The following is a 24,708-nucleotide window of genomic DNA, read 5'->3' as shown; positions in this document are numbered from 1 at the left end:
TGCCTCCCCGTTTGCAGAGATAAAACATAGTTGTGGTGTTGTCTGTCAAAGCCCGGACCACCGAGCCCTGAATGAGGGGCAAAAAAAATAATACATTTTAAAAAAAAAGACTTCAGTGCCCAGTGTACTTCCCACTACTCCAGAGCGTTGATGTGCAACAATGCCTCTTTGAGGGACCATAGGCCTTGGACATGAAACTTCTGGAAGTGAGCTCCCCAACCCACATTGGAAGCGTCTGTTAAGATTATATACTTGAAGTCTGGCTCCACCAGGAGCATACCCTGTACTATGTTGCCAGAGCAAGTCCACCATTGCAGGGCATCTGCCAGCGCCCGGGAGATGAGAATCTTGTCAGACCAAGAACCGAGAACCTGTGACTATGATGAAGCGAGAAACTCCTGCACTGGACGCATGAAAAGCCGTCAATTCGGAATGAGTCTGATGCAGGACGCCATGGAGCCTAGCAGAGACCTGTATACCTGGACTGTGATCGATGTTCCAGGCACCAAGGAACCTGCCATGGACGACAGCTTCTCTTATCCTTTCCACAGATGGCTTCACCATATTGAGATGCGTATGAAAATGAACCCCCAGAAAGACAAGTCCCTGGAGGGCGTCGGACAAGATTTGGCAAAGTTGACCGCAAAGCCCAGACACTGCAACAGGATCATAGCCGCCTGGAGACTCCCAACGCCCGCTGACGAGTCGCCACCCTTACCAACCAGTCGTCCAGGTATGGATAAACATGGTGACCTTCCCTGCAGAGGTAAGCGCCACCGGAGCCAGGCACTAGGTGACTGTCCTGGGAGCCGACTTGAGGCCAAGTGGGAGGACCCGAAACTGAGAATGCTAGTCGCCAACCACAAATCGTAGAAACATGCACTGTTTGGGGTACATTGGGATGTGGAAATAAGCATCTTCTAGATCCAAGCACGCCAGGAAATCCCCAGGCTGCACCGCCCGAATAACATCCTGCAACGTTAGCATCCTGAACTTTTGGCATTTCACATGTTGGTTCAGCAGTCTCAGGTCCAGAATGGGACAGCAGTTTTTTTTTTTTTTATACAAGTATTTCCTTGTCCTCTTTCCGACTTCGGGACCTTTTCTGTAGCCCCTTTCTCCAGCATCAGGCGCACCTCCTGTCGCAAGACCTGCAGATGTGGCTGTGAGACCTTCACTGTGGGAAAGGTGGAGTGGTAGAATCCGGAACTCCAGCGAGCGGACGTATTTTACTGCATCCAGCACGCATTGGTCCATTGTAATCAAACGCCACTTGTCGACATGTTGCGCCACTCTCCCTCCAAGTCGACTGCCCTTGTGGCAGTCATTGAGGCTTGGACTGGCAGCCTTTAGTAGAGGAGGAGGCGGAACCTCTCTTCCGCTGACTTTGATAGTCCTTGGCTCGCTGAGCTGACTGGCAAGATCGACAAAACCCCTGAGAGTAATAGCCAGAGCAACTGTACCTTTTGTCATGCATCCCGCAAACCTTGTGTTCCCCGATGCTCCCCGAAACGAGTGAAAGGGACAAGACCTCGCCATATCCGAATCCTCCTTCATATTCTTTAGAGCATCGTCAGTTTTCTCCCCCAAACAGCTGCTCCCCCTTGCAGGGCATGTCCACCACTTTATGCTGCACTTCAGGTAGGAAATCGGTACAGTGCAACCATGCTTGCTGCCGGAGGATGACCTCATTATTTATCTGTTTAAACCCTGACTCTGCCAGGTCCACTGCAATATTAATGCTAGGATTGGAGGCTTCCTCCCGCTCATGAACCAGAAGCGTTGCCTCCTTACGCTGCTGCTCAGGCAGATGGTCCAGGAGCAGCACCAACCTCTGCCACATTTCCCTGTTGTAGCGCGCCATAATGGCCAACGAGTTGGCCTCCTTCACTGTCGTCGCCCCCACCGCCAGCACCTTCTTGCCAAAAGCATCCAGCTTAAGCCCTCATTGTCTGGGGTAGTCACACACTTTTGCTGGCTACACACCTTCCTACTGGCATCCGCCGACACCACAGACTCTGGCGTGGGCTGCAACGTGAGGCACTCCGGCATGGAATTGGGCGCAAACTTTTTCTCCTACCAACCCTTTACCGCAGGCTCCGTGAAAAGATGGCGCATCGCCCAAAGCCCTTCCTGCCACATGTGGTCCAAGATGGGGATAGAGAAGACTGCCTTTTCCCCATATGATCGAATAAAAACCAGTCTTCTCGCCCCTCCTCCGGAGCAAGACCAAACTTGTGGCAAGCCTTGGCCATCATGGCATGAAGAGCACCAACATCGTCCTGGGCCTAGGCCTGTGCTGGACTGCTTGAGGGATCCACCTCTAGGTCCGTATCCCAGGTATCCGCCACCTGGGTGAGGATGACACCATTGAGAGCGTCTCTTACGGGACACTATCGTGTTCAGACTCCACCAGCTCCACTTCTTCCTGATCCCTATGAGCAGGGGTGTATCCCCCTAGGAGATGGAACCAGAGGCCAAACCTGAGATTTCCTTGGTGGGTCCTGGCGAGGGGTACCCCCCCACATCCTTCGGTCGAGGAATGGCTGGAACCTCCCGCCCCAAGGGCTCCCCCGGGGTTTGGGGTATTGGGAGCTGGGCATTCAACTATCCAAGGAGCGACTTCAGCGTAGTCAGCACCTGCATTGAGAGCAGGGAGTGCGGGTTTACCAACAGATCCTGAGGCGGAACAGCCCCCAGGCCATCCGACGTGGATGGAACCGGCAGCCGTAGCCCCAAAGCCGAAGGGTCCAGGAATGGATGAGGCAAAAATCGTAGGTGGAGAGATCTTGCTGTAGAATCAGGAGCAAAAGCGCAAAATCGGTCCCAGACTGCCACGGCACCTCCCCGGAAGGCAATGGATCTTCATCAGACCCCAGCAGATCTGCAGAACTGAAGTCCCACACCTGCTGAAACAGCCGTCATCAAGGCAGTCGTCAAAGTCGTGGTCGCCAGCAAGGCCGTAGACGAGGTAGTCGGCGAAGGGATTGGTGCCATCACAGTGGTCGTCGACAGGGGCACCATCGTCCTCCACGGAATCAAGGCCCCACTTGGCAGCTTGGGCTTCGTCAGCGAAGATGACCGCTTGGATGTGGAGCTGGAATAGTGTCTAGAAGACTCTGCCAGACAGAGATTGACACTGGTCCTTCGTCGACGACTTCTTTGTCGATAAGAACTTATGTGACTGCGAATTCTCCTTGTCCGTATACGAGGGCCTGTGCAATGGATCCCCATCCGGCCACTGGAATCCTTCGACTTTCCAGGCCGTGGCACCTGTGTCTTGAGCAAGCCCTCCAGACCCCATGCCGGTCTGCACCGGCCTCGTCACATCGCCTTCTCTGAAACCCGGGCGTGGTTTCTTTGGCACCAGCTCCGCAGACTGCGCCCTCTGGCGTGGAGGAGACCGCTTTGCCGCAGAAGTGGGAGACTTGCCCACATGGGCTGAACCAACCTCTGATCCCGGATAGGCCCCTTCGTTCAACCAGCAAATGAGCCGCCAGTTATGGTCTTTGAGTGTCTTCTGGAAGAACCCCTAGCAAATCTTGCAGTTCTCCATGGAGTGATATGGTTTACAGGCAATACCGCCAGTCTGCATGATCGTTCCCTTCATACACGATCAAGACCGCAGGGCTCACATGGTGGACTGCATAAAGCCAAGTCATGGTGTCGAGTCACTGGGATAGCCCCGGACCAGCAGCGTTTGCGACTGCCTGGCTTCTTAATTCAAGCTACACCCACTGCAATCCAGGGTTCCATGCTGGAAAATGCATGTCAAGTTGGTTCGCAAGAACGTACCAGTCCGACTGTGGTCGGAGGTATCATCTTGGCGTGCTTTGCACGAGGCATTTGAGGAAGTTTTGGAAAGAAGGCTAGGGATGAAGTCTCTTGCCCCAAGCTGCCAACATAGCAAAACACTGCAGAAGAGGTTTAGGGGAAATTCCAATGCCAGCAAAGCTCCGACAGACTTTCTTCAGCACAACATTGAGAGTGAAGTCAACGTCATGATGCACCACTGCTTAGGAACCCCTCCCTTGAGGCTGTGCCTGCTAGCTGCTAAAGGAGAAGACAGGGTTTAAGAGTCCTAGACAACTGAAAACCAGCTTTTGACTGAACAAGTGACCCCTAGCAAAGTCTGCAAGGTCAGGTGGAGCCGTGATCTCCCCCAATTCATTTAAGTCAAGAAAGTGGTCTTGAACCTTGAATGGACCACAGATCCAACCAAAGGTTGCAGCATTTTGTCCCCTGTGCACCCGTTCGCCACAACCATACCAGGGGACAACCATCAGCCTCAGACCCTGGTCTGCATGTCACGTTTGTGCATTTCATCTTCAAATACTGTATTGTTAGTTCTGCATCAGCAGCTTACACTTTTTTTTTTTACGGGTATAGGTTTGTCTTAACAAAAATACTGGTGAAAACCACTGCATCCTTTAATGACAACCGATGTGTTGTAGTGCCTTGCCCAGTTTACGGAACAGCATGTACCTTGTCATTTAACAGAACAGAATGCCCAACGTTCTTGACCGTGTGCAGCCAGACTTAAAGCAGACGCCCCAGACCCTGAACACTAACCTTCTGCATATTCAGGTCCGCCCAGAATGCTTGACATTGCAGTTTCACTGGGATAGTTTTGTTTTAGAATTACGGGTTACCTGGTCTCCTTGGGTTCATTTTATTATTATTTTTTTACAGTACCTAGCTGGACTTTCATAGATTGATAGAATATTCAAATACAACTCTGGTCACTAGGAATGACTTCTAGCATGGGTGCCTGCCTCTGGACACAAGACTGGGTTACTGTTTCTTGGACTTCATGAAAAAGCCCAGCCATTATGCTATAGCTATTGGCTCCCAGAGCACCCAACACGGGTCAGATGCTTGCTCATCTTCCATATCGGTGTATTTCTAGCAAACCTTTAAAAAACTTTTTTTTTTTTTAAAAAAACACCAAGGGTTTCATCTTCCTCAAAACCCTCTCAAAGTCAAGTCTCACGAGCAGCTTCAACATTTGCATCAGCAAGTGAGATGTCAGGAATTGCCTTAACCCCTTGGTTCCGTTTTTCTTGACCCTTTGGTTCAGTATCTGGTTACCATCAGTTCTTTCTGGGCTGCTTCTTCTCCCCTCCCGCCCCGACTCTGCATCATGACACCCTAAGGCTCAGTGTCACATCACCCTCTGGTCTTGCCACCATTTGGCGCTGTGCGTGCATCACACAGATTCAGGTCCTCAACACCACCTGGTGCCGCCACACCTTCAATTTCAGATCACTCCATGTGCATTTCAGTCTCAGTTCCTACCACTCTTTGATAACTAACCGATGTAGCCCCCTCTGGCTCAGGCACAAGCTTTAGTAGGGGCCTGCCACTGCCTCGTGAGGCCCCTCGCCACCCCGCCCCGCATAGGCTAGGCTAGGCTAGTTTACACTCCATGTATGATGTTCTTGATAAATTCCAAAAGTGGATCCCTCCTTTGCAAGGACGACGAGTGTCTGCAGTAATTGATTAAATTGCCGGAAGCCCCTTTTGAAATATGCAGGTTGAACCGCCATCCAAACACATTGGTTCCATGTCCCTGATCCCACCAGATGCCGCAGTGAACATGTACTCTAGTTCCACCCACACCACCTCAGTTGGTTGCTCCCGTTAGCAGCCCGTGGTCCTTTTCATGGTAAAAGTTTGTCTGCAGACCAAAGTAATAGGTTAGTCGATGTCGAGGGGCCTGTTCCAGCAGTCTGCATAGTGCATCAATCTCTTGAGCAAAGAACTGAAAAACAGGGTGATGTATATACTGGGGCTCGTTTCATCAGATTTTAGAATGCCCCTCTGTAGTACTACCCCACACACCACCCTTACTGGCATGTGTGGAGCGCTCAACCAAATCTACCAAAAGTTAGACCAATAGGGATATGGAATCCTATTTAGCCCAGACAGACCCAGCCCAATGGATGTGTGGTGCCCTGCAGTATAGCATAGACCTGCCATTCAATACCATCTACCCCATGCTTAAGGAAAAGGTCTGACACACACACTCACACGAATGAAAGATGCAGTTGCACCCAACTCCCTGTATGGTCGCAGAAAATGGGAAGATGTACACAGTTGCAACACTCATTGACAAAGACCAACAGAAAGATTTCTCTTAATGGAACTCCAGTGAAGGGAAACAAAATTATAAATGAAAGAGACCACTGCACCCCCAAATATTTGAACTCTTAGGGGACGACTTGGAGAAAATAATAAAGTGGTACAATGTTTCCATTTAGATGTGGTGGTCCTTAGGGCAACTTAGTAAAGGAAATATTGGTGTTAACCATGCAACACAAAGTTGGAGGAGAAAAAAAAAAAAAAAAATTTAAAAAAAGGTAGCTGGAAGATCAACCTCATTTTGACCCCACCACATATTGCTGTCTTGTAAGAATTCTCTTCGAGGTCCGGGATAACACCACCTTAGAACCGCAAAGCACACACACGATGGACAGGACAGCACAACACACATGCCATGGTCTTCCTCATAGGACTACATCCAGGTTTCTTCGGCTCCTTTCTCAAGTATCACCAATATATCCCCTTCAATAAATACAATTTTATTATTTCTGTAACATTCAGCAAACACTTAGATGTAACCTTACAAAAAATTATAACTTAAACCTGCTTCTTCCCACCACCCTCCCCCAAATGAGAAAACGTATTTCACTGCCTGGAGAAGGAAATGGGAAGTGACCGTCCCATCACCCCAGATGTTGCACTTGTCATCCCTATATCCCCTTAGCGGTGGAGGGATCTTTAATACCAACTTTTCTTTAATCCTTTTAATTTTGTTTTGAAAAAGGTTGGTAGTTCATCCACTGTCCATTTTTTTTTTTTAATTGCCTGGCTTTGTGGTGGCGTTCCACTTTTTAGATAGAGGGCCAGCGCTGGAAGGAGAAGATGTAGGAGATTCGGAGAGGGGTAGAATATTAACCAATTTGTAACATATGTTCACATAAACCCCTCTATCCCCCTAATGTGCATTGAAAGTCTTTGTGCAAATGTATTGCTGTCACGGAGGGGGAATGGTCCGCCATTCGCCGCATCCCCGAGCCCACGCTGCAACAGTCTTATTTCCCTTGGGTACCCACGGGGTGCCCACCGGGTATCCCCTAGGTACAAGGGTCTGGTCCTGCACAGCCCCCGACCGCAGGCCCAGCCTGTTAAAGCGCTCCCTATGCCCCCTCCCGCCAAGCGGTGATCTTGAAAAACGCAAAATAATGTCCAATGTCAATGAATGACCCGCCCTCCCAGCGCTGGGAGGAGCTGTGGGCCTTACATGACGCAGCAGCTTCTGGTCTTCTCCTTCTTGAAGGTGGAGGAGATGATCTCAGAACGGCTGGGCAGGTGCAGAAGACGCTTAGACAAGCTTCGCACAGGGGTCTTGCGTTCTGGGGGTGGTGCCTTGTTCATGCACAGTGTAGAGGCACTTCGAAAGATGCTGTGCACACTCTTTTCAGATGTGAAGGCCGAGCTCTCAAGGTACGATTCTGCACCCAACTGCTTGGATGCAGCACAACCCTGGGGGGCAGAAGAGACGAAAGATTGGTTGAAACAGAGTCAAACTGAGGAGTAGCTTACCCACAAGAGAGACTACAAATAACCCCCCCCCCCCCCAATTACATGATCCAGCAATTCCTTTGCCAACCCAAATCTGGTAGTGGAGACTCCCAGGACACACACCACACCCCCACGCCCCCAAAAACACAAATATCCAGGAAGGAGAGAATACTAAAATCTTCAAGGCGTTGCTACGTATGAAAGTGTTGCCCAACCACTGCCCACCACTGAGAAGCAACTGCCCTTATATGTTGGTGGGGATGCCCCATTCCCAACCTGCTTTCAATCATCCTGGTATACTCCTGTGTCCGTTTGAGGCGAGACCCACTGGTTTTTGTTTCCGGTTGGGAAAACCCACTTGTAGTTTACAGTCGAGATTAATTACCCCACCTGCTCATAGGAGATGGGAACAAGCTTCTGATTGGAGAGTTCCATGAGTGTGCTCAAGTCAGTGCGAAGGTCAGACTTGCAGCCAATCAGCAGCATCCTGGTACTCGGGCAAAAATCAAGCACTTCTGTTTTCCACTGTATTTGGAAGAAAAGAACAATTACTGAAAAATAAAAACAGCCTGTGATAGCACAAATCTAGATATAGTCCATGCTACGGGAGTGTCTGGGCTATTGGCACGCTCAGGGAATGGCCAGGCTATAAACCTCTGGAATAGTTTGGCTACAGTCACACAAACACCTCGTCTAGCGAGGCTGTAGGCATGCGCAGAAACCGATAATTAGTCTATAAACAGGGGGTTGGGGGGGGCCTTCACCACCACCACTTTGCAGTATGAATAAAGTTGTCATTACGTGTGGATAGGACGGAAAAGCCAATCAGAATGAGACATGGGTGCATCTGGATATCTTGGTGAGTTTGTGGCTCTCTGCATGCCAGTTAATGATAAACATAGGGGGGGGGGCATACTAGAGAAATAAAGAACCCAGTTACAAAAATAAAAAAAAGCCCCGATTAAGGAAACGAGGAACGGTTTTGGGTGCGATCAGGTGGTGTGGTGGTGGACTGAGAGACCAGAAGGAAGGTGAAGTGGAGTGCTAAGTAGACTGTGGAATGTGAGTGCAGGTAAGCTATTGGATGCGAGAGAGATGAGTGAGAATCGGATATCACGGAGTGCTTGTGGCAAAACATGTGTATGAACGTGAAGTTTGCATAAAAGAGGGATGTCGGAGAGTGCAGAATGTTGGAGGTGTTCATGTGAAATTGGTACACTGGAACATCTACTATGGGATTGTAGGATGGTTAGGCTGTTCTGGGGTGAGATTGGACATATATGTGACAAAGTGATTGTTGGTCTCCCGTTCTTGGATTTTAGTGTGATCATATTGGGGAGTGATGAGTCTTTGGATGATCTCACTCGGAGTGAGACGAGTGGTTGTTCAGAGGGGCAATGACTTGTAAAAGAAGTATCTTAAGGAACTGGAAGAATGCTTTGACATTGAATGTTGAGACGTGGTTGTCTGAGATGCATGAATTGGCAAATATGGAGAGAGTGATGTATAGGAGACTTGGTAAATTGGCTTTGTTTGAAAAAATATGGGCTAGATTTTTGCAGCTATTCTAACATTGTGGTTGTTGGGTGGGGGTGATTGAGAGATTTGTTTGATTGGGAGTTTGCAGTATTGTATATCTCACTCTTTACATTGAGCTGTTTAAAATGCTGTGCTTTTCTTGTATTGTTTACCATGTTTTATTTGTTGTACATGGATTGTCTTGGGTTTTTGTTGTAGATGTGTAAATTAAGTTTTTTAAAAAGGCTTCAAACTGACAAGAAATCTTTGAGGACCTTGATGAGTCAAGAATCCAGGCCTTTGAGGGCTTCATCGAAGAAAAAGAAGTTGACAGCTTCGACAATAACAGTGTCTATTCAATCGATGCCTTTGGCATCGGAGCCGTCGAAGCTTGTGTCGAAGTCACCAACGCTACAGTCAAAACTACGGCGCCATTGGCTTAAAAACCATTATCGCAAATTTTTTGCGAAGCCCCCAAAGACGCAGGAAAAGATTTTTAAGCCTTTACCAAAGAAGGATTTCTTCAAGTCTTTAACATCACAAACCTTCGGATGAGGATACTCAGCCTTTTGGTCTGCAATGTGGCACTCCAAATGTACCAGATGCATTAATATCAGAGGAGTCCAGAATTAAAAAAAGGTATGAAAATCTTCAGACAGCCAGTGGTGTGGTGTATCGACTATCCTGCTCTCCTCACTAAATCTGGTAGGAAGAAGTTTAAAAAGGACATCCTTGTCTCCAACCCAGGACTCCCTGTCGCCGACACCTACACCAGTGCCTCCGTCAAGGCAACTCTCACGGACATCCTCTGTCGTGTCTTCGCCAGACCTATGGCCCCTTCAGACGTTCTCTGTGCTTTCTCCTCTTCTCCCATTAATGGTGGCACCTGTTGGGACGCCCTCCTGGCCTCCTTCCATTCCTCTAAGGTCATCATTAATGTTTACTCCAATGGGACTGTCTTGGTCCAAGGCCCTCAGGCCAACCTTCACCTCTTTGATAGACGCTTCCCCACGCCTCAATTTCCCTTCTCCTGCTGTCCCCTCTACATGACTAACTCACCTGCCCCTACTGCCTCTTCCTTGGCAACCTTGCCTTCCCGGGCTCCTCCTCCTACACCTCTGCAGGGCGTACCTCCGATCTGAACCCCTCCCCGGAAGTCCTTCAAGGATGGCAACCTTCTCCAGATTGCCACTCTTAACTCTCGCTCTGTTGTCTAACACTCCTCTGATATCTGCTGCCTCCTGGAAGAACTTGACCCGGATGTCCTCGGTCTCACTGAGACATAGCTCACAGGCAGCTCTGTCACAAGCTTTGACACACTCCTACCTCACGGCTACAAGATCCTCTCTGCACACAGGTCCAACCACTCTGGTCGGGGTGTAGCCCTGATCTTCCCCGAGTGGATTCCTGCCTCCGTCACTCATACGCAGGCCTACTCCGTTTTTGAATGCCTCGTCTGCAGGCTCTCTCCCCTGGCCATTCCCTTAATCCGGCTACTATCTATCGACCGCCTGGTCAGATCTCCTTCGTCTGAGTGGGCGGACCTCTCCTCCTCACTCCTGGCCTCAACCACTCAACTCCTTCTTGGAGACTTCAACATCCACCTGATGCCTCCTGTCCTCCCTCTGGACTCTTTCGCGACCTCTGAGACTCTCCCTCACTCTCTATTCTCCCCTCTGGCCCGACACACTCTACAGGGCACACTCTGGATGTTCTGATCTCCTCAGACCTTCCCCTTTCTATCCCTCTCACCACTCCTCTCTCCTGGAGGGATCACTTTCTCCTCTCCTCCCACCTCACCCTCCCCACCCCTCGGGCCAAGCCACTTCCATCACTGCCACCCACTTTTAGTCATCCGACCCATGAAGCGTGTCAGCTGAGGCTTTTGCCACCACCTTCTCACCCCCCTTTCCCCTTTGGCTGACTCTCAACCTGACGCAGCCCTCTCCACGCTCCACTCTGCTATAACTGATACTCTTGATATCCTTGCCCCCGTCATGAGAATTTGCCTGAAGCCCAAAGCCAAGTGTAACTCCTGATACAACTCAGACCTCGGAACCCTGAAATGCAAGTGCAGGGTGGCCAAGAGGAAATGGCGTGTTTCATGTACATCCTCTGACAAACTGGCCTGCAGCCTACTGCAAAGGCAATACCGGCTCTCTGTCCTAACCAAGAAGGCAGCTCATATCCAAGCCCGCGTCTCTGCGGCATCTAATAACTTGGCTGAACGCTTTAAAATCTGCAAGGAACTGGCCAATCCTGCCGCAGTCTACCTCTCCCGTCCCTTCCCAGGCCCTGCATGGCCCAGGCCTCTCTTCATCTCCAAAACCCAGGACATACTCTCCTCACTCTCCTCCTATCCTCCCCCACCCCCCTACTGCCTGCTCTTCCTCCTCACTCTCCTCCTATCCTCCCACCCCCCCTACTCCCTGCTCTTCCTCTGGCCCTTCTGCAGCCACCTCCCCACCCTCCTTCTCTGCCTTTCCCCTGTTCTCCGCTGACAAAGTTTCTAGACAAGTCCGATCTATGAAAGTCTTGTCGAAACAGGTTCACCCCTGTTCCTCCAAAACCATCAAGGACCACATCGACTCCCTGGCTCCTGCCCTGGCTGATTTCCGCAACCACTCCTTCGCCACCGGAACCTTCCCATCCCCACTGAAGCACTCACTTGTGCACCCCCTTCTTAAGAAACCCTCTGCTGACCCCTCCTGCCCGGCTAAATATTGCCCTCTCTCAATCAGTCCCTTCCTGGGCAAGCTCCTGGAGAAACTGGCCATCTCCCAGCTTAATCTCCACACTGAATCCGTTGGTCGTCTTCATAACCATCAGTCTGGCTTCAAAGCTGCCAGAAGCACGGAAACTGCACTCCTGAACATCCGTGAAGACCTGCTCTCCAACCTTGACTCTAACACCCTGTGCGTCCTCATCCTGCTGGATCTCTCTTCTGCCTTTGACACTGTCAACCATGCCATTCTGCTCAACCGTTTGTGATAACCTGGGTATCACTGGTCGGGCTCTGGCGTGGCTGACCTCTTTCCTCTCTGACCGAACCTCCCAGGTCCAACTTGGGTCCTTCCTCTCCGTGATCTTTTTCTCTACATGTAGTGTCCCCAGGGGTCTAACCTCTCTCCCTGGCAGTTCAACCAATACTTGGCACTCCTTACCCACCGCATCGCTGCTCTGTGCCCCAACTTTCAATGGTATGTGGATGACACCTAGCTCATTTTCAGGCTACCCTCGGCCTCCTCCTCTCCTTCCATCATCTCTGACTGCCTGTCTGCTATCCAGAATGGTTTGCCGCCAAAGACCTCTGCCTTAATGCCAGCAAGACTGAGATTCTCCTCATCGGCACACCCGCTCCCTCCTTCCCTGCAGCTCTCTGGCTGGCCTCTCTTGGCCCTCTTCCTGCTCCCACCTGCAAGGCTAAAAACCTCGGGTCATCTTTGACTCCACACTCTCCTCACATCTCTGACGTCTCTAAGAGGTCACACTACCAACTACACCTCCTCAGAGGTATTCTTCCTTTCCTCTCCTTCCCGCAGAAGCTCACTGTCTCCAGAGCTCTGGTTCTCTCTAGGCTTAACTATTGCAAGAGCCTCTTTCTAAATCTGCCTTCCTCTACTCTCCGCCCTCTGCAACTTATCCAGAACAGGACTGTGAGACTTGTCCTTTGCCTCAAGCCCAGGGATCGTATCTCTGCAAGACTGCAATCTCTGCACTGGCTCCCAGTGTCTGCGAGGATTAAGTTCAAAACCCTCTGCATCGTCCACAAGGCCTTCTGGGCCTGGGGCCCGAATACCTTCAACTCTCTTCCTAAATATCTTCCTTCTCAAGCTCTTCGTTCATCCGCCTCCAAATCCCTCAGGGTCAGTCGCTTCTCCAAGCAACGTGTTGGTGGTAGATCTTTCTTCGGCTGGTGCCTCCCTTTGGAACAGCCTCCATGCCTCCCTTAAACTGGAGGAGAACCATCCCCGGTTCTGGAAGCACCTCAAAACATTTCTCTTTGCTTCTGCCTTTTCTCCTTTGCTCCTCTGCTGACCACCTGGCTGTAACCGGAACTGCACCGACTAGCTGGACACCCTTTGATCTCAGGCCCAGGTCCCTCCCGTGCCAGCGTCACACGCCTGCACTGCCCACCTGGCAACCCCTGCACTTGGGGACTGTTTGAGGATCCCCCCCACAGTCCCCCTACCAGACCATGACACCTGATGTATGCACTTACCCTGGCACTTGCCACTTGTTGGCCGTTACTACCTGTTATCTTATCCCATGTACGGCACTTGTCCCTGCCCCCTTCCCGTGCACTTGCGCAATCTGAATGACACCTGGCCTAGTAGGATCGTTGTACGTCCTCCCTTTGTTCCTCTCCCCTGCATTGTCGCGCCTTGAAACACTTGTGTATAGGCGCGTTATAAATGCCATATCATATCAGAGATGAGAGAGAAAGAGTGGTACCCATGTGTGAAAAGGTTGCATTCGTTATTGTTAAAGAGTATAGGTTGAGTGAAAGGTAGAATTGGAAGAAGAGTGAGACTAATAGGTGAAACAAAGCAGAGAGACAGGAGAAAATGGGAGTGACAAGAGAAGACAGCTGTAGAGCGGGACATCTGGAGACAGGCGAGCAGTGGGTAAGAGGGGGGATTGTGGAGAGAAAAGAAAAACCAGTGGAAGAGGGGACGAGAGAAAAGAGACGAGAAAGAGAATCAAGTGGACCAGAGGTGTATATGAGAGAGGGCAAAGAGAGGCAAGAGTAGGGAAAGGAATGAGAGAAAGCTTGTAATGAGACCGGAATGCTCTTTAATATCATGGATAACAGTGGGAGACCTGAGGATAGGGTATTCTTAGAAAGTCATGGAGGAGGTAAGGCAGATCAGGATGCAGGACTTACAATTTCACCAGGAGCAATTAAACGCTAGGTGTTACTGATCTCTAGTTGCATTACTGATGAATAGAATCGGAGATGGCTGAGGGAGCCCACTTGAGCTCGAGGGACGAGTAAGGGGCCACCTGCAGTCCAATGAAACAATTAAAACCCTTGAACGGATTTTCCTGAGTTTTATGGAATTATTTAAGCCAACCATGACACTTCACATTGGATGGTGTTTCTTTTGCCCATCCTGTTGCGAGTGTGCAGCTTTCCAAAAAAACAGCCATGCTGGGTCTACGCTGCGCCACTGTTTCCGTTGGCCTCAGATCTGTGTGGGCTGCAGGATTCTGCTGTAGCCCTCCGCACATCATTCTGCGCACTTTCGGCTCATGGTTGCTGGTAGGGCTTGTACAATTACACAGATCTCTGCCTGTGAGCGGGGATTAGCGAGCGAAACATTGCAGCTCAATTATTTTTTTTGGCTGCCCACCACATCAGGAGAATGTTTCACTCTTCAACATGGTGGCCCACTTGGACAAATGTGGTGTCCGTTCTCTTTAAAGGCTTACTAGGCAATTTCACGGTTAGTTCTTCAGTGCCACCTGAACTCCACACCAAATGTACCCCTTAACCTAGAGTCTCCATGACAAGTCTTGCCCACTGCAGTGACACTAGGGGATTGGGCATGGTCTTCCCAAACCTACAGGGCAAGAGTTAGGGATCAGGTATTGACCAAAGCTTAGTCCTGCTGTCTGGTCTCCCAACTAAGGCCACACTACTCAGGTCAGGAGATTGTCATTGATCTGGGGTGGGAGCTCTGTGGCTCTCCCTCCCACCCGACCCACCACCTGGTAGCCCACGGCTCTGGTGATACCGCCATGGAATATGCACTTTCCCAGGCCCCACAGTCCCATCCGACCTTGGGATGGTATCAGAGTTCCAACTTGCCAAAACACACGCACAGACCTACAGAGCAAAACAGAATAAGAAACAATCTCCCGTGTACACACAACTAGACTGGCTGTGATTCAGTTGCACATAGAATTCCAGGACTACAGCGACACTTGTGTGGGCTTGGAACCTATAACCCCCAGCTAGACTACTGGAGCTATTATCACATCTGGTTGTTTGAGCTACAGTTGCCCACCTAGACAGGCTCCATTATGGGCGGACGGAGACACACACACACACACACACACACACACACACACACACACACACACACACACACACACACACACCTGCCCCAGTCCCCGCTCAATGACTCACCACCTTTGTGGTCTTCCGCAGGGACTAACAGGGAGCATAATGTACTTCCTCTCATTGCAAATGGCAAATCAGAGAATCGCGGAGGCAGATATGGGGGTGTGGTTTGGAAGGCCCGATTGTGTGAAACTCACATGAATTGTGTCCCTGGGAGCACATTTGCAGAGCAACCACCTTTACTTTCTGAACCTGCATCCCCTACCTACGCATTTCCCTCTTCCTGTAATTTTGAGCATTTTCTATATGGTCAATCTTAATCCTATCCAGAAAATTGCCCTGCCGCCCCCCTCACTATAGCTCCTTGTAAAGGACTCTTGTGCTGCTCTGCTATGTTTGCACTATTTAAGACCCAGCACAAATATATACACTCTGGGGCATTTCGGGTCTTCTCACTCGAGCTCCCTGCCAGCTCCCCTCTTGTAGATAACTATAAAGCCAATAATCGGACCAAGGAGACGCATCAACATCAGGTGGGTTCAGGAACCACAGAAAGGAAAGCGGTGTCCTTTGGTCTGTGTGTGATGTGTGTTTGAAGCCTGGGAGACAATAGGTAGACTTATCTGGGGAAAAATTAATAGGACCAAGAATTCTGGCTCCCACCCACATTGTGATGCAACTACTATTGACTCAGAGGAGTACATGGAGGAGGAAGGGAAAGAGAAAGCATGGAAGTAGTGGCTAAACCGCCTGCTTAGCATCATGCTACTACAAAACAAGCAGTGATCCAATCTAAAACGCAGACAGGCACGGCAAGAGATCTGCCTCCTTTACCCTTTGTGGGAAAAGGGCAGGCTATACTCTTAGGGGAGCCAAGTGATCACAATAACAACCCAAATGGCAATACAAAGACTACAAAATGTTTATTAATGGCTCTATAAAAACAATACTACAATAACTATATAATACAAGCAAAAGCCCACCAATGTGAAAGGATCACAAAGAATAGCCCTTTGGGTACTTGAGCAGGGGTGCTTCGGCAAGCAGTTGCAGAAATGTCATTTTAAAGAATAAAGGCCTCATCACGAGTTTGGTGGTAACCTTTCAATGTGGCGGTAGCGCTATTACCGCCGCATTTAAGGGTCAGCCAAATCACGGGTGGTGAGATGGCACAAAGTATGTGAACCAAGGTGAAACGAGAGCCTTTGGTTTTCATCTCTTAGATCGTTTTTGATCCCTTGTCATTTCACTCTGGCCACTCCCCTCATCTGCCACTTTGTATTCCTTGTTGCACACCATGTACATTTCATCCATTTGCGAGAGAGGCAGCCATTATGTATCCCGTTAAGCTGTTTCATGCCTTCTTAACCGTGTTATATATGGCTTCTTGATGGTTTGTGCCTCCTTAACTAAAACTACGCACGGTTCTACTTTCCTTCTTGTACTACACACGACTAGCCACTGGAAGAAAACATCACCTAATATCGGTATCAGGTAATATCCCCATAAATCATGTCGCCATACATAGTCACTGGGAAATGGCATAGGTGACATTTATGAGGACAATATATGGGATAACTGGGAGCGGGGGTGTCCCCCCGCAGGTCCCATATGGTAATACTGCCACAAAAAAAACCCAGCCCTGTTCTTTTATGCCGACATTATTGCAGGGATATTATCACATGAAACCCTAATATCCATGCTACTCACACCAACACCATCGGTGCCGAGGTATAATTCTCCCACAGAAATGGAGTGTTGAGAAACCTGTTTGTTGGAGGGTTCAAGGCAGTGCCAGAAGTCAGCAGAGAATCCTCGAGAGTCTAGGGAGTAAGGGACGCCAGAGACGCCAATGCGAGAATTGTTGAGAAGCCACTTGTATCTGGGAGCAGATACGTGTGCTGCAAGAAACCAGGGTAACCCAAGCATGGAATACGCAGAAATAGAAGGACTATGCATGGTTGAAGAGTGGCACTGGAAGTACAGAATCAATAGTTGGGCCCGATGCCGCGGATTGGGAAAAGTACTAATACATCCATAGCATGAAAAAAGCAGAGCATAAGACACTGAAAAAAAAAAAAAATGAAATGTAGTCCAAGTAGCAAGTGTCTACACAAGACCGAAATTGAGGCTGCATTGTGGGAAAGGCTGTCCTGGTACCAAAGCGTGCAATAAAGACACGGCATTTTAACTGCATTAAAGGGAGACCGAAGTGAAAGAAAGTTGATCAATGAGTCAAAGCACCAGCCTAACAAAATTTGAAGAAAAAATAAATGTTCTCTGGAAAAAAATACAATATTTTATGTGACCCTCTTATTTACAACAAGGGTGCTAGAGGGGCAGCTGGCATAGCAATCCTGGCCCCTCTATCCAGATCACCTCCTCTCCTATAGGGGGGGGGGCAAGGGGCATGCCCCCAGGGTCCAGCTGGCCCTGGGGAGGCACATAAAATGGGGCAGGTTGCGGGAGCTCATCCTCTTTTGGAGCCCGGGAACGCCAATAAAGTGATATGTTTCTTCCAATCAAAAACTGGTGCTGGTCAAAGTTTGCGAGTGAACAATTGCTGATGTGATGTATTACACTCTTCCTGGGACCTACACGGCGCGAGCACCGTGCTGGCGCCCATTTCCATTGGGAAGAGGTGAGCTACAGGCCATTTAGCGACCCTCCTGGGCCACGCTGTACTCGTTTAAGGCCTCCATGTGCCCCAGTGCCTGTGTGCAGCCCATCTCCCAGCCCCTTCCCCTGCCTCCATTTCCCTGTTCGTGGCTTCTTCCCGCCTCCCCAACCCTCCCACCTCCCCTGATTGAACCATCTGGCTGTCATAAGCGGCCTTTCCAGGGCAGCCCCCTGCCCGGCAGCCCCCGCGGCTAAGGGCCCCAAGGCCAAGGGCAGCTCCAACAGAGGCGGCTCCAGGAAGTGTCAGCAGGTGTCCGCAGGGGAAGCCAAGGAAGCCAGCAGACACCAACAAAACTGTGAGTGTTTCATGGGTGGGGTGTAGAGCAATTACTCTACTCCCAGAAAGTCCCCGTCACCCTACCTTACCTTCCATAGCGTAGACTGCCATAGACTTAAACAATACATACTTAGGAAGACTTTTGACCACTGCAAATGGACTGCAAATGTTGCCTTCGTGATGCATATGCTAGTGCCACACAACTAGGGAACTGAACTTTAGCTTGCACTGCATCTAGATCGAAATGGGATTGTTAGCATGTGCCACACTCGTATGGAATTCTGAACTTTGGCTCCGTCTCGTCCAGATAGAAATGTGATTCTTAACATGCACCACACTTAGATTCTTAACCCTAGCTTGCGTCGCTTTTTCAGAGCCGCCAGAGTACCGGGGGACCACCTTGGCGGTGATAATGTTAAAGGACATTTGTAACGTGCACTAACTGTGTCTAATTTCCTCTCGGTGTAAAATTGAATTTAGAAGTGTGCCTATTAACATGCCCTGGTTGGCTTTAGAAGTGTGCCTAATTTCCTCTCTGTGCAATGTTGAATTTAGAAATGTGCCTACGAGCGTGCCCCGGTTGACTTTAGAAGTGTGCCTAATATCCTCTCTGCACAAAGTTGAATTTAGAAGTATGCCTATTAACATGCCATGGTCGACTTTAGAAATGTGCCTATAAACATGCCCTGGCTGGCTCTAGAAATGTGCCTATTAACGTGCCCTGGTTGACCTTAGAAGTGGGCCAAAAAGCATGCCCTCGCTGAATTTTGAAGCATGCCTAATATCCTCTCTGTGCAAAGTTGAATCTAGAAATGTGCCCATTATCCTCTCTGTGCAAAGTTGAACTTAGAAGTGTGCCTATTATCCTCTCTGGGCAAAGTTGAATTTAGCAGTGTGCCTATTAGCGCACCTTGGCTGAATTTAGAAGTATGCATAATATCCTCTCTGTACAAAGTTAAATTTAGCAGTGTGCCTAATAACATGCCCTGGTCGACTCTAGAAATGTACCTATTAACGTGCCCCGGTTGACTTTGAAAGTGTGCCTAATAGCGTTCCCTCGTTGAATTTTGAAGTGTGCCCAATACGCTCTCTGTGCAAAGCTGAATTTAGAAGTGTGCCTATTAGCACGCCTTGGCTGAATTTAGAAGTGTGCCTATGAGCACGCCTTCGTTGATTTTAGAAATGCACCTAATATCCTCTCTGTGCAAAGTTGAATTTAGAAGTGTGCCTAATAACGTGCCTTGCCTGATTTTAGAAGTGTGCAAAATAAAGCGCCCTGGTTGAATTTAGAAGTGTGCCTGATATCTCCTCTGTGCAGAGTTGAATTGGGTTGCCTAATATCCTCTCTGTCCAAAGTTGAATTTGGGAATGTACCTATCGGCGCGCCTTGGTTGAATTTAGAAGTGCGCCTAAAATCCTCTCCGTGCAAAGCGGAATTTTAGAAGGGTGCCTAATATCGTGCCCTGGTTGAATTTAGAAGTGTGCCTGATAGCAACCAAGAAGTGTGCCCATTAGTGCGCCTTAGTTGTATATCCTCACTGTGCAAATTTAAATTTGGTTGCCTAATATCATCCCCACTGCAAAATTGTTTTGGCTGCCCATTATCCTATTTCTGCAAAGTTGAGCTTAGAAGTGTGCCTAATAGCATGCCTTGGTGGAATTTAGAATTGTACCCGATAGCGTGCCCTGGTTGTACCTAGAAGTGTGCCTATTAACGAGCCTTGGCTGATTTTAGAAGTGTGCCTAATTTCCTCTCGGTACAAAGTTGATTCTAGAAGTGTATATATCACCACCACTCTGGCATAGCGGGATTTGACAGTGCCCCAAACAACGTCACTGTACCAAAGTCTTGAAAGTCTACCCTATATAGGGTGAACGGGTGAAGTCGACGCCCTATATCGGGTGAAATATGGGGATGGAAAGGGCAAAGCATGGGGATGGAACGGGCAAAGCATGGGGATGGAACGGGCAAAGCATGGGGATGGAACGGGCAAAGCATGGGGATGGAACGGGCAAAGCATGGGGATGGAACGGGCAAAGCATGGGGATGGAACGGATGAAGGGTGTGGATGGAACCGATGAACTGACGTAGAATGGGTGAAGTAGGTGGAACGGGTGAAATGGTAGAACGGATGAAGTAGGTGAATGAAAGGGTGATGTGCTTGGAACCAGCGAAGTGGGGGGAACTAGTGGAGTGGGTGGAACGAGGGAAGTGGTACAAATAGTTAAGTGAATGGAACGTGTGAAGATGACGTATGTGGATGGATGATGCATGGAGTAAGGATAACATGGGTAGAACGAATTAAAGGATCAGTGCGAAGATGATTTATGTGTATGGATGATGCATGGACAAAGGATAACGTGGCTAGACCGAATGACGGGAGTAGTGCATAAAATGGTGGAGGGCATAAAATGGTTGAAGTGCATGGAACGGATGGGAGTGCATGGAACGGATGGGAGTGCATGGAACGGATGGGAGTGCACAGAATGGCGGGACGTACATGAAATGGTTTGGAGGGCATGGAATGTCTGAAAGAACACTGAAAGGAATGGTCTGAGTGCTTGAAACGGTCGTAATGCATGGAACAGTTGGAGTACATGGAACGGATGAAGTTCATGGAAGTATTGGAGTGGGCGCGATCTCAAGCACCTACAGTAAACCACCATACTCACATCTCCACGCTTACTCTCTTCTTTACACCACCACTCAAATAGAACACCGTGATACTATGACACCATTCGGTATAGCTGTTCTCATACCAACATCTGCCTCATACTCCCCATCACTCTAACTAAACACTGCTGGTTACACACCACCCAGCCAGGCGTTCTCCTCAGGCGTAACGCAGCCATGATCGGTCTGGATAATTCTTGCCAGAACGAACACATACTATTGACCTCCCAAACCACCACACCTACCGCTAAGAAGCAGCTATGACACGAATGCCACACTAGCTGCACACATACCCGGTGCTCACACGCACCTTTGACTCTCTACACTCTCTCTACTGACTTGAATTTCGGTTCCCAAGGGCGTTCAACCTACCAGCGCCTTCAGACCATACCAATGGTATATAAGGCGCTATATAAATGCAAAGTAACGTAACATAACATAGTTTGGGGTGGAGGGGGCTTCAATTGGGATAATCCCTGCTATGTACCTCAATAGCTCGACTATGTGCAAACATCTGGATTGGCTTGGAGGCAGCCACACATACACACTACCGAAAACAGACACACACACACACCCCCCCCCCCTTGACTGGATGCACTACAAGCTAACACATACCTAGACTTGCACCAATATATATCTCACACACACACACACACACACACACACACACACACACACAATCATGCGCGCTATATTTGTCCCAGCCGTACCCACCTTAAAAAAATTGTTCAACCTCGTCACACAAGCCCATGGACTTGCTGGGTGACCATTCCACACCTAGGATGGTAGGGCTAAAGTCACACATACCTATGTGTGCAGAACTACATACCTATGTGTGCAGAACTACAGTCTAACAGCCACATTTGAGCTGACGGGGGCACATGAACTAATGGACAAGCACAGTACAGCCAACACAACGGCCCATAAATGGTCACATGAAGGAATGGATTATGGCCGACCTTCTGTCCCCAATTACCACTCTCCACCTCCGGGGATGAGGGTCAGCCGCAAACCCCCTCCCCCAACTAATTCAGTCGAGTTCACACCCATTCACTCACCTTCTTCAGTGCACTGTCCAGGGTGTCGGGGCGACTGATGTCGAAGCAGAGCAGAACAGCATCAGAGTCGCTGTAGCAAAGGGGACGCACGTTGTCATAGTAAGGAGAACCTGGAGGAGAGGAAACAGCATTTGGGTGAGCAAGGGGACACAAGGAACCCCCACATCACATTTCATGGGCTTGTTCAATGATCACAAAAGGGTTCAAGCAAGTAAAGGTGGTGCGATTGCACTTCACGTACCAGGTCACAAGAACACCAGTATAAAGTACTGATGTGAGCCTATGAGAGGTGTACAAACTGAGGGACAGCTCTGCTTTCTGAGCCCTGAGACTGTGTGGTACGTATTGTGGTATGATGGTGTAAATTCCCCATTTCAGGGGTCCATGGATATTTTTTTAAGGATTGAATGTGAGCACTAATAGTTGTGCTAAAGGCGAGTGCTTGAGGTGGCAGAGAGGAAATTGGAGGATGTACTTCAACATTTGGCTGGAGGTACATCCTCCGCTTTACCCCCAAACCTGTAGTACGGTCAGGGCTTTAAGTGGGCTGTGGCCAAGCCCCGGCAGATTCTGAGATGACTCCCAACCCGGGGCTCTCCCAGTATAGCCCCAACCACACCAACCTCCATGGCATTGCCTTTTCTTTTTTCGAATCCAAAATGCTGACACCTGAAGTCAGCCGTCTAACCGTGCAGCACTTGGGACAAACCCGCTATGTGATGTCTCTTTATTCAGGAACAGGAGGAGGGCCGGGCTATCTAGCCCACTAAACAAGATACTTCAGGGTACGAAAGACTATACGAGTGCCCCTGGTAAAATAACTTCTGTAAGCACTTAATCATAAGCCAAGAGACCCGGAATCTGCATCAAAAATATTCTATGTCACCGATATAATTAAAATAACAATTCCATGTACGTTTACTATACAACTAAATTGCCTATTGTCTGCAATAGCTTAAAAAAATAATTAAAAAAAAAAAAAAAAAAAAAAAAAAAAAACACAAACACCCTATGCTTAGAAATGCTGACGCAAGTTATCAATCCGCTCTGCTTTATTCCTTCATACTTGATGCAAATGTGCTAATTGAGCGAAATCGATTGCATATATAAAAACATCTTCCTATAACGTAATTACAAAAAACAGCCTGCCCAACAAGTTATGTTCCTTTAGGCATGGGAATTAAAATCAGTGGAACTTTAAGGGCTAATTAATCTACAAACAAGCCGGTGCATGCCACTAGGTGAATCAAGAAATTCTTCACTACTTGTAACAAATCCAAATTCTTGAGCAGTTTGTACATGTATTCTTCCGCATGATTGCGAAGGTCTTACACTTTATACATCTGCAATTAAATAGCACACATCTTGTGTTACTTGATTATCTAGCAATCTCGGAGTTTTCTAAAAAACCGACACAGGATATTTCACGTATTAGTTTCACAATGCTATCATTTTTGGCATTCTTCCAAATCACTGTTTGCTGCCTTTATCCTTCAGCAGTCTCGTGACTATCCCAATTCATTACTTAAGTGCCTTAGCAAACGCCAGTGGTCTCTCTCCATCCGTTTTACCTCCTAGGCGAACTAGCGAAAAGAAAACATCTTACGTGCAGTTTCCTTGTATGCGCTCGTGGTCAGTCTCCGGGAGCGTTATGGTCTAAGAGTCTGACATTCCTCGAGCTGCAAAACTGTTAAATCAAGGAGTTTTACAAAACTATCGATAGTATACTTACGGCGGTTTATATATTTCAAATGGGGGGGGGGGTTCCCCCCAAACCCCCGTTTTGTTTTTTATAACCACTTGAAACCCCCCAAAATATATGTAAAAAAAAAAAAATACATTCGAAAAAACCATTTCACCAAAATGTTTGACGAAATTGCGTTTCGAAAAGAATTCGAAAATATGACCGGATACCACTTACGGCATACCGAACACTCTTCATTACACGCTTACATGATTGTCCTCATGGCAGGTGTCAGCGCTAGTGTGCCTTTCTCGACTTTGTCTCGAAACGTACCCTTGGAGACATATCTACTCCGTTAGTACACGTCTCTTGCTTTCGTTACATATCGCAGTTTTTCTCCCTTACGCAGTGCTCATGCAGTGTAGGGGTGATCTGTTCTGGCTCAGCAATCTTTACTTGCTTGCTGGTCGTCTTAAGTTGCTAAATAAAAGATCCAAAGGTCCTTTCTCTAACGTTGCATAACCGGCGTGGGTTGCTGCCAATCCCAGTCATTTGCGTGGCATGCTGGTAATTTTAATCTTTTAGTTATTTTCTACTACATTAATAGACTGGAGTTTTTTGTACCTGTAAGATTGTTTATCGTTTGTTCATCTGGCGAGTTCCCTTGTTGAATCTCAAGCGGCTGACTTCTATGATTACACATGATCGCCTATGTTGCAACTGCAGCAAATCTTTACAGCTTTTAAGTTCTAATAGTGCCTATGCTTATGTGTCCGTTTTCATAGGAAGATGAAAATATATGCAATCGATGTCAACCAATTAGCACGTTTGCACTTCAAGGAAGAATTAAGGCATGAAACAGCCGGTTGATGAACTTGCATCAGCATTTCTGAATAATATGCAATATGGGGTGTTTGCACATGTTTTTTTGTTGATCAATTGCAGACAATATGCAGTTTAGCTGGATTTAAATACACATATGTGGAATTGTTATTTGAATTGATATCGGCGACATAGAATATTTTTGATATAGTTATATTGATTTAAAAACTTGAATACTAACAGTAGATTCAAGTGTTTACAGAAGGAGGGCTGGGTTGGCCAGTCTCTCCTTTTGTTTCCGAGTAAAAAGATAACATGCAGCAAGAAGCCCATTAACCA

General features: G+C 48.4%; 1 protein-coding gene across 1 annotated transcript in view; it reads right to left on the bottom strand.

Annotated features, from left to right (window-relative positions):
• Window positions 1-6,563: 6,563 nt before the first annotated feature.
• RND1 (Rho family GTPase 1) overlaps window positions 6,564-24,708 on the bottom strand; it is a 56,564-nt gene continuing 38,419 nt past the window's right edge. The window contains exons 3-5 of the mRNA XM_069653851.1: window positions 21,864-21,973; window positions 7,978-8,112; window positions 6,564-7,548 (exon numbers count right to left, since the gene is read on the bottom strand). Coding sequence (XP_069509952.1) covers window positions 7,303-7,548; window positions 7,978-8,112; window positions 21,864-21,973 — 491 coding nt within the window. The 3' untranslated portion in view covers window positions 6,564-7,302. The remainder of the gene's footprint in view (window positions 7,549-7,977; window positions 8,113-21,863; window positions 21,974-24,708) is intronic.

Source organism: Ambystoma mexicanum, chromosome 3q, assembly GCF_040938575.1.
Source record: "Ambystoma mexicanum isolate Mex_15411 chromosome 3q, UKY_AmexF1_1, whole genome shotgun sequence".
Lineage (NCBI taxonomy): Eukaryota > Metazoa > Chordata > Amphibia > Caudata > Ambystomatidae > Ambystoma > Ambystoma mexicanum.
The sequence above is the reverse complement of the archived record's forward strand: the minus strand, read 5'-3'. Positions and strand labels throughout refer to the sequence as shown.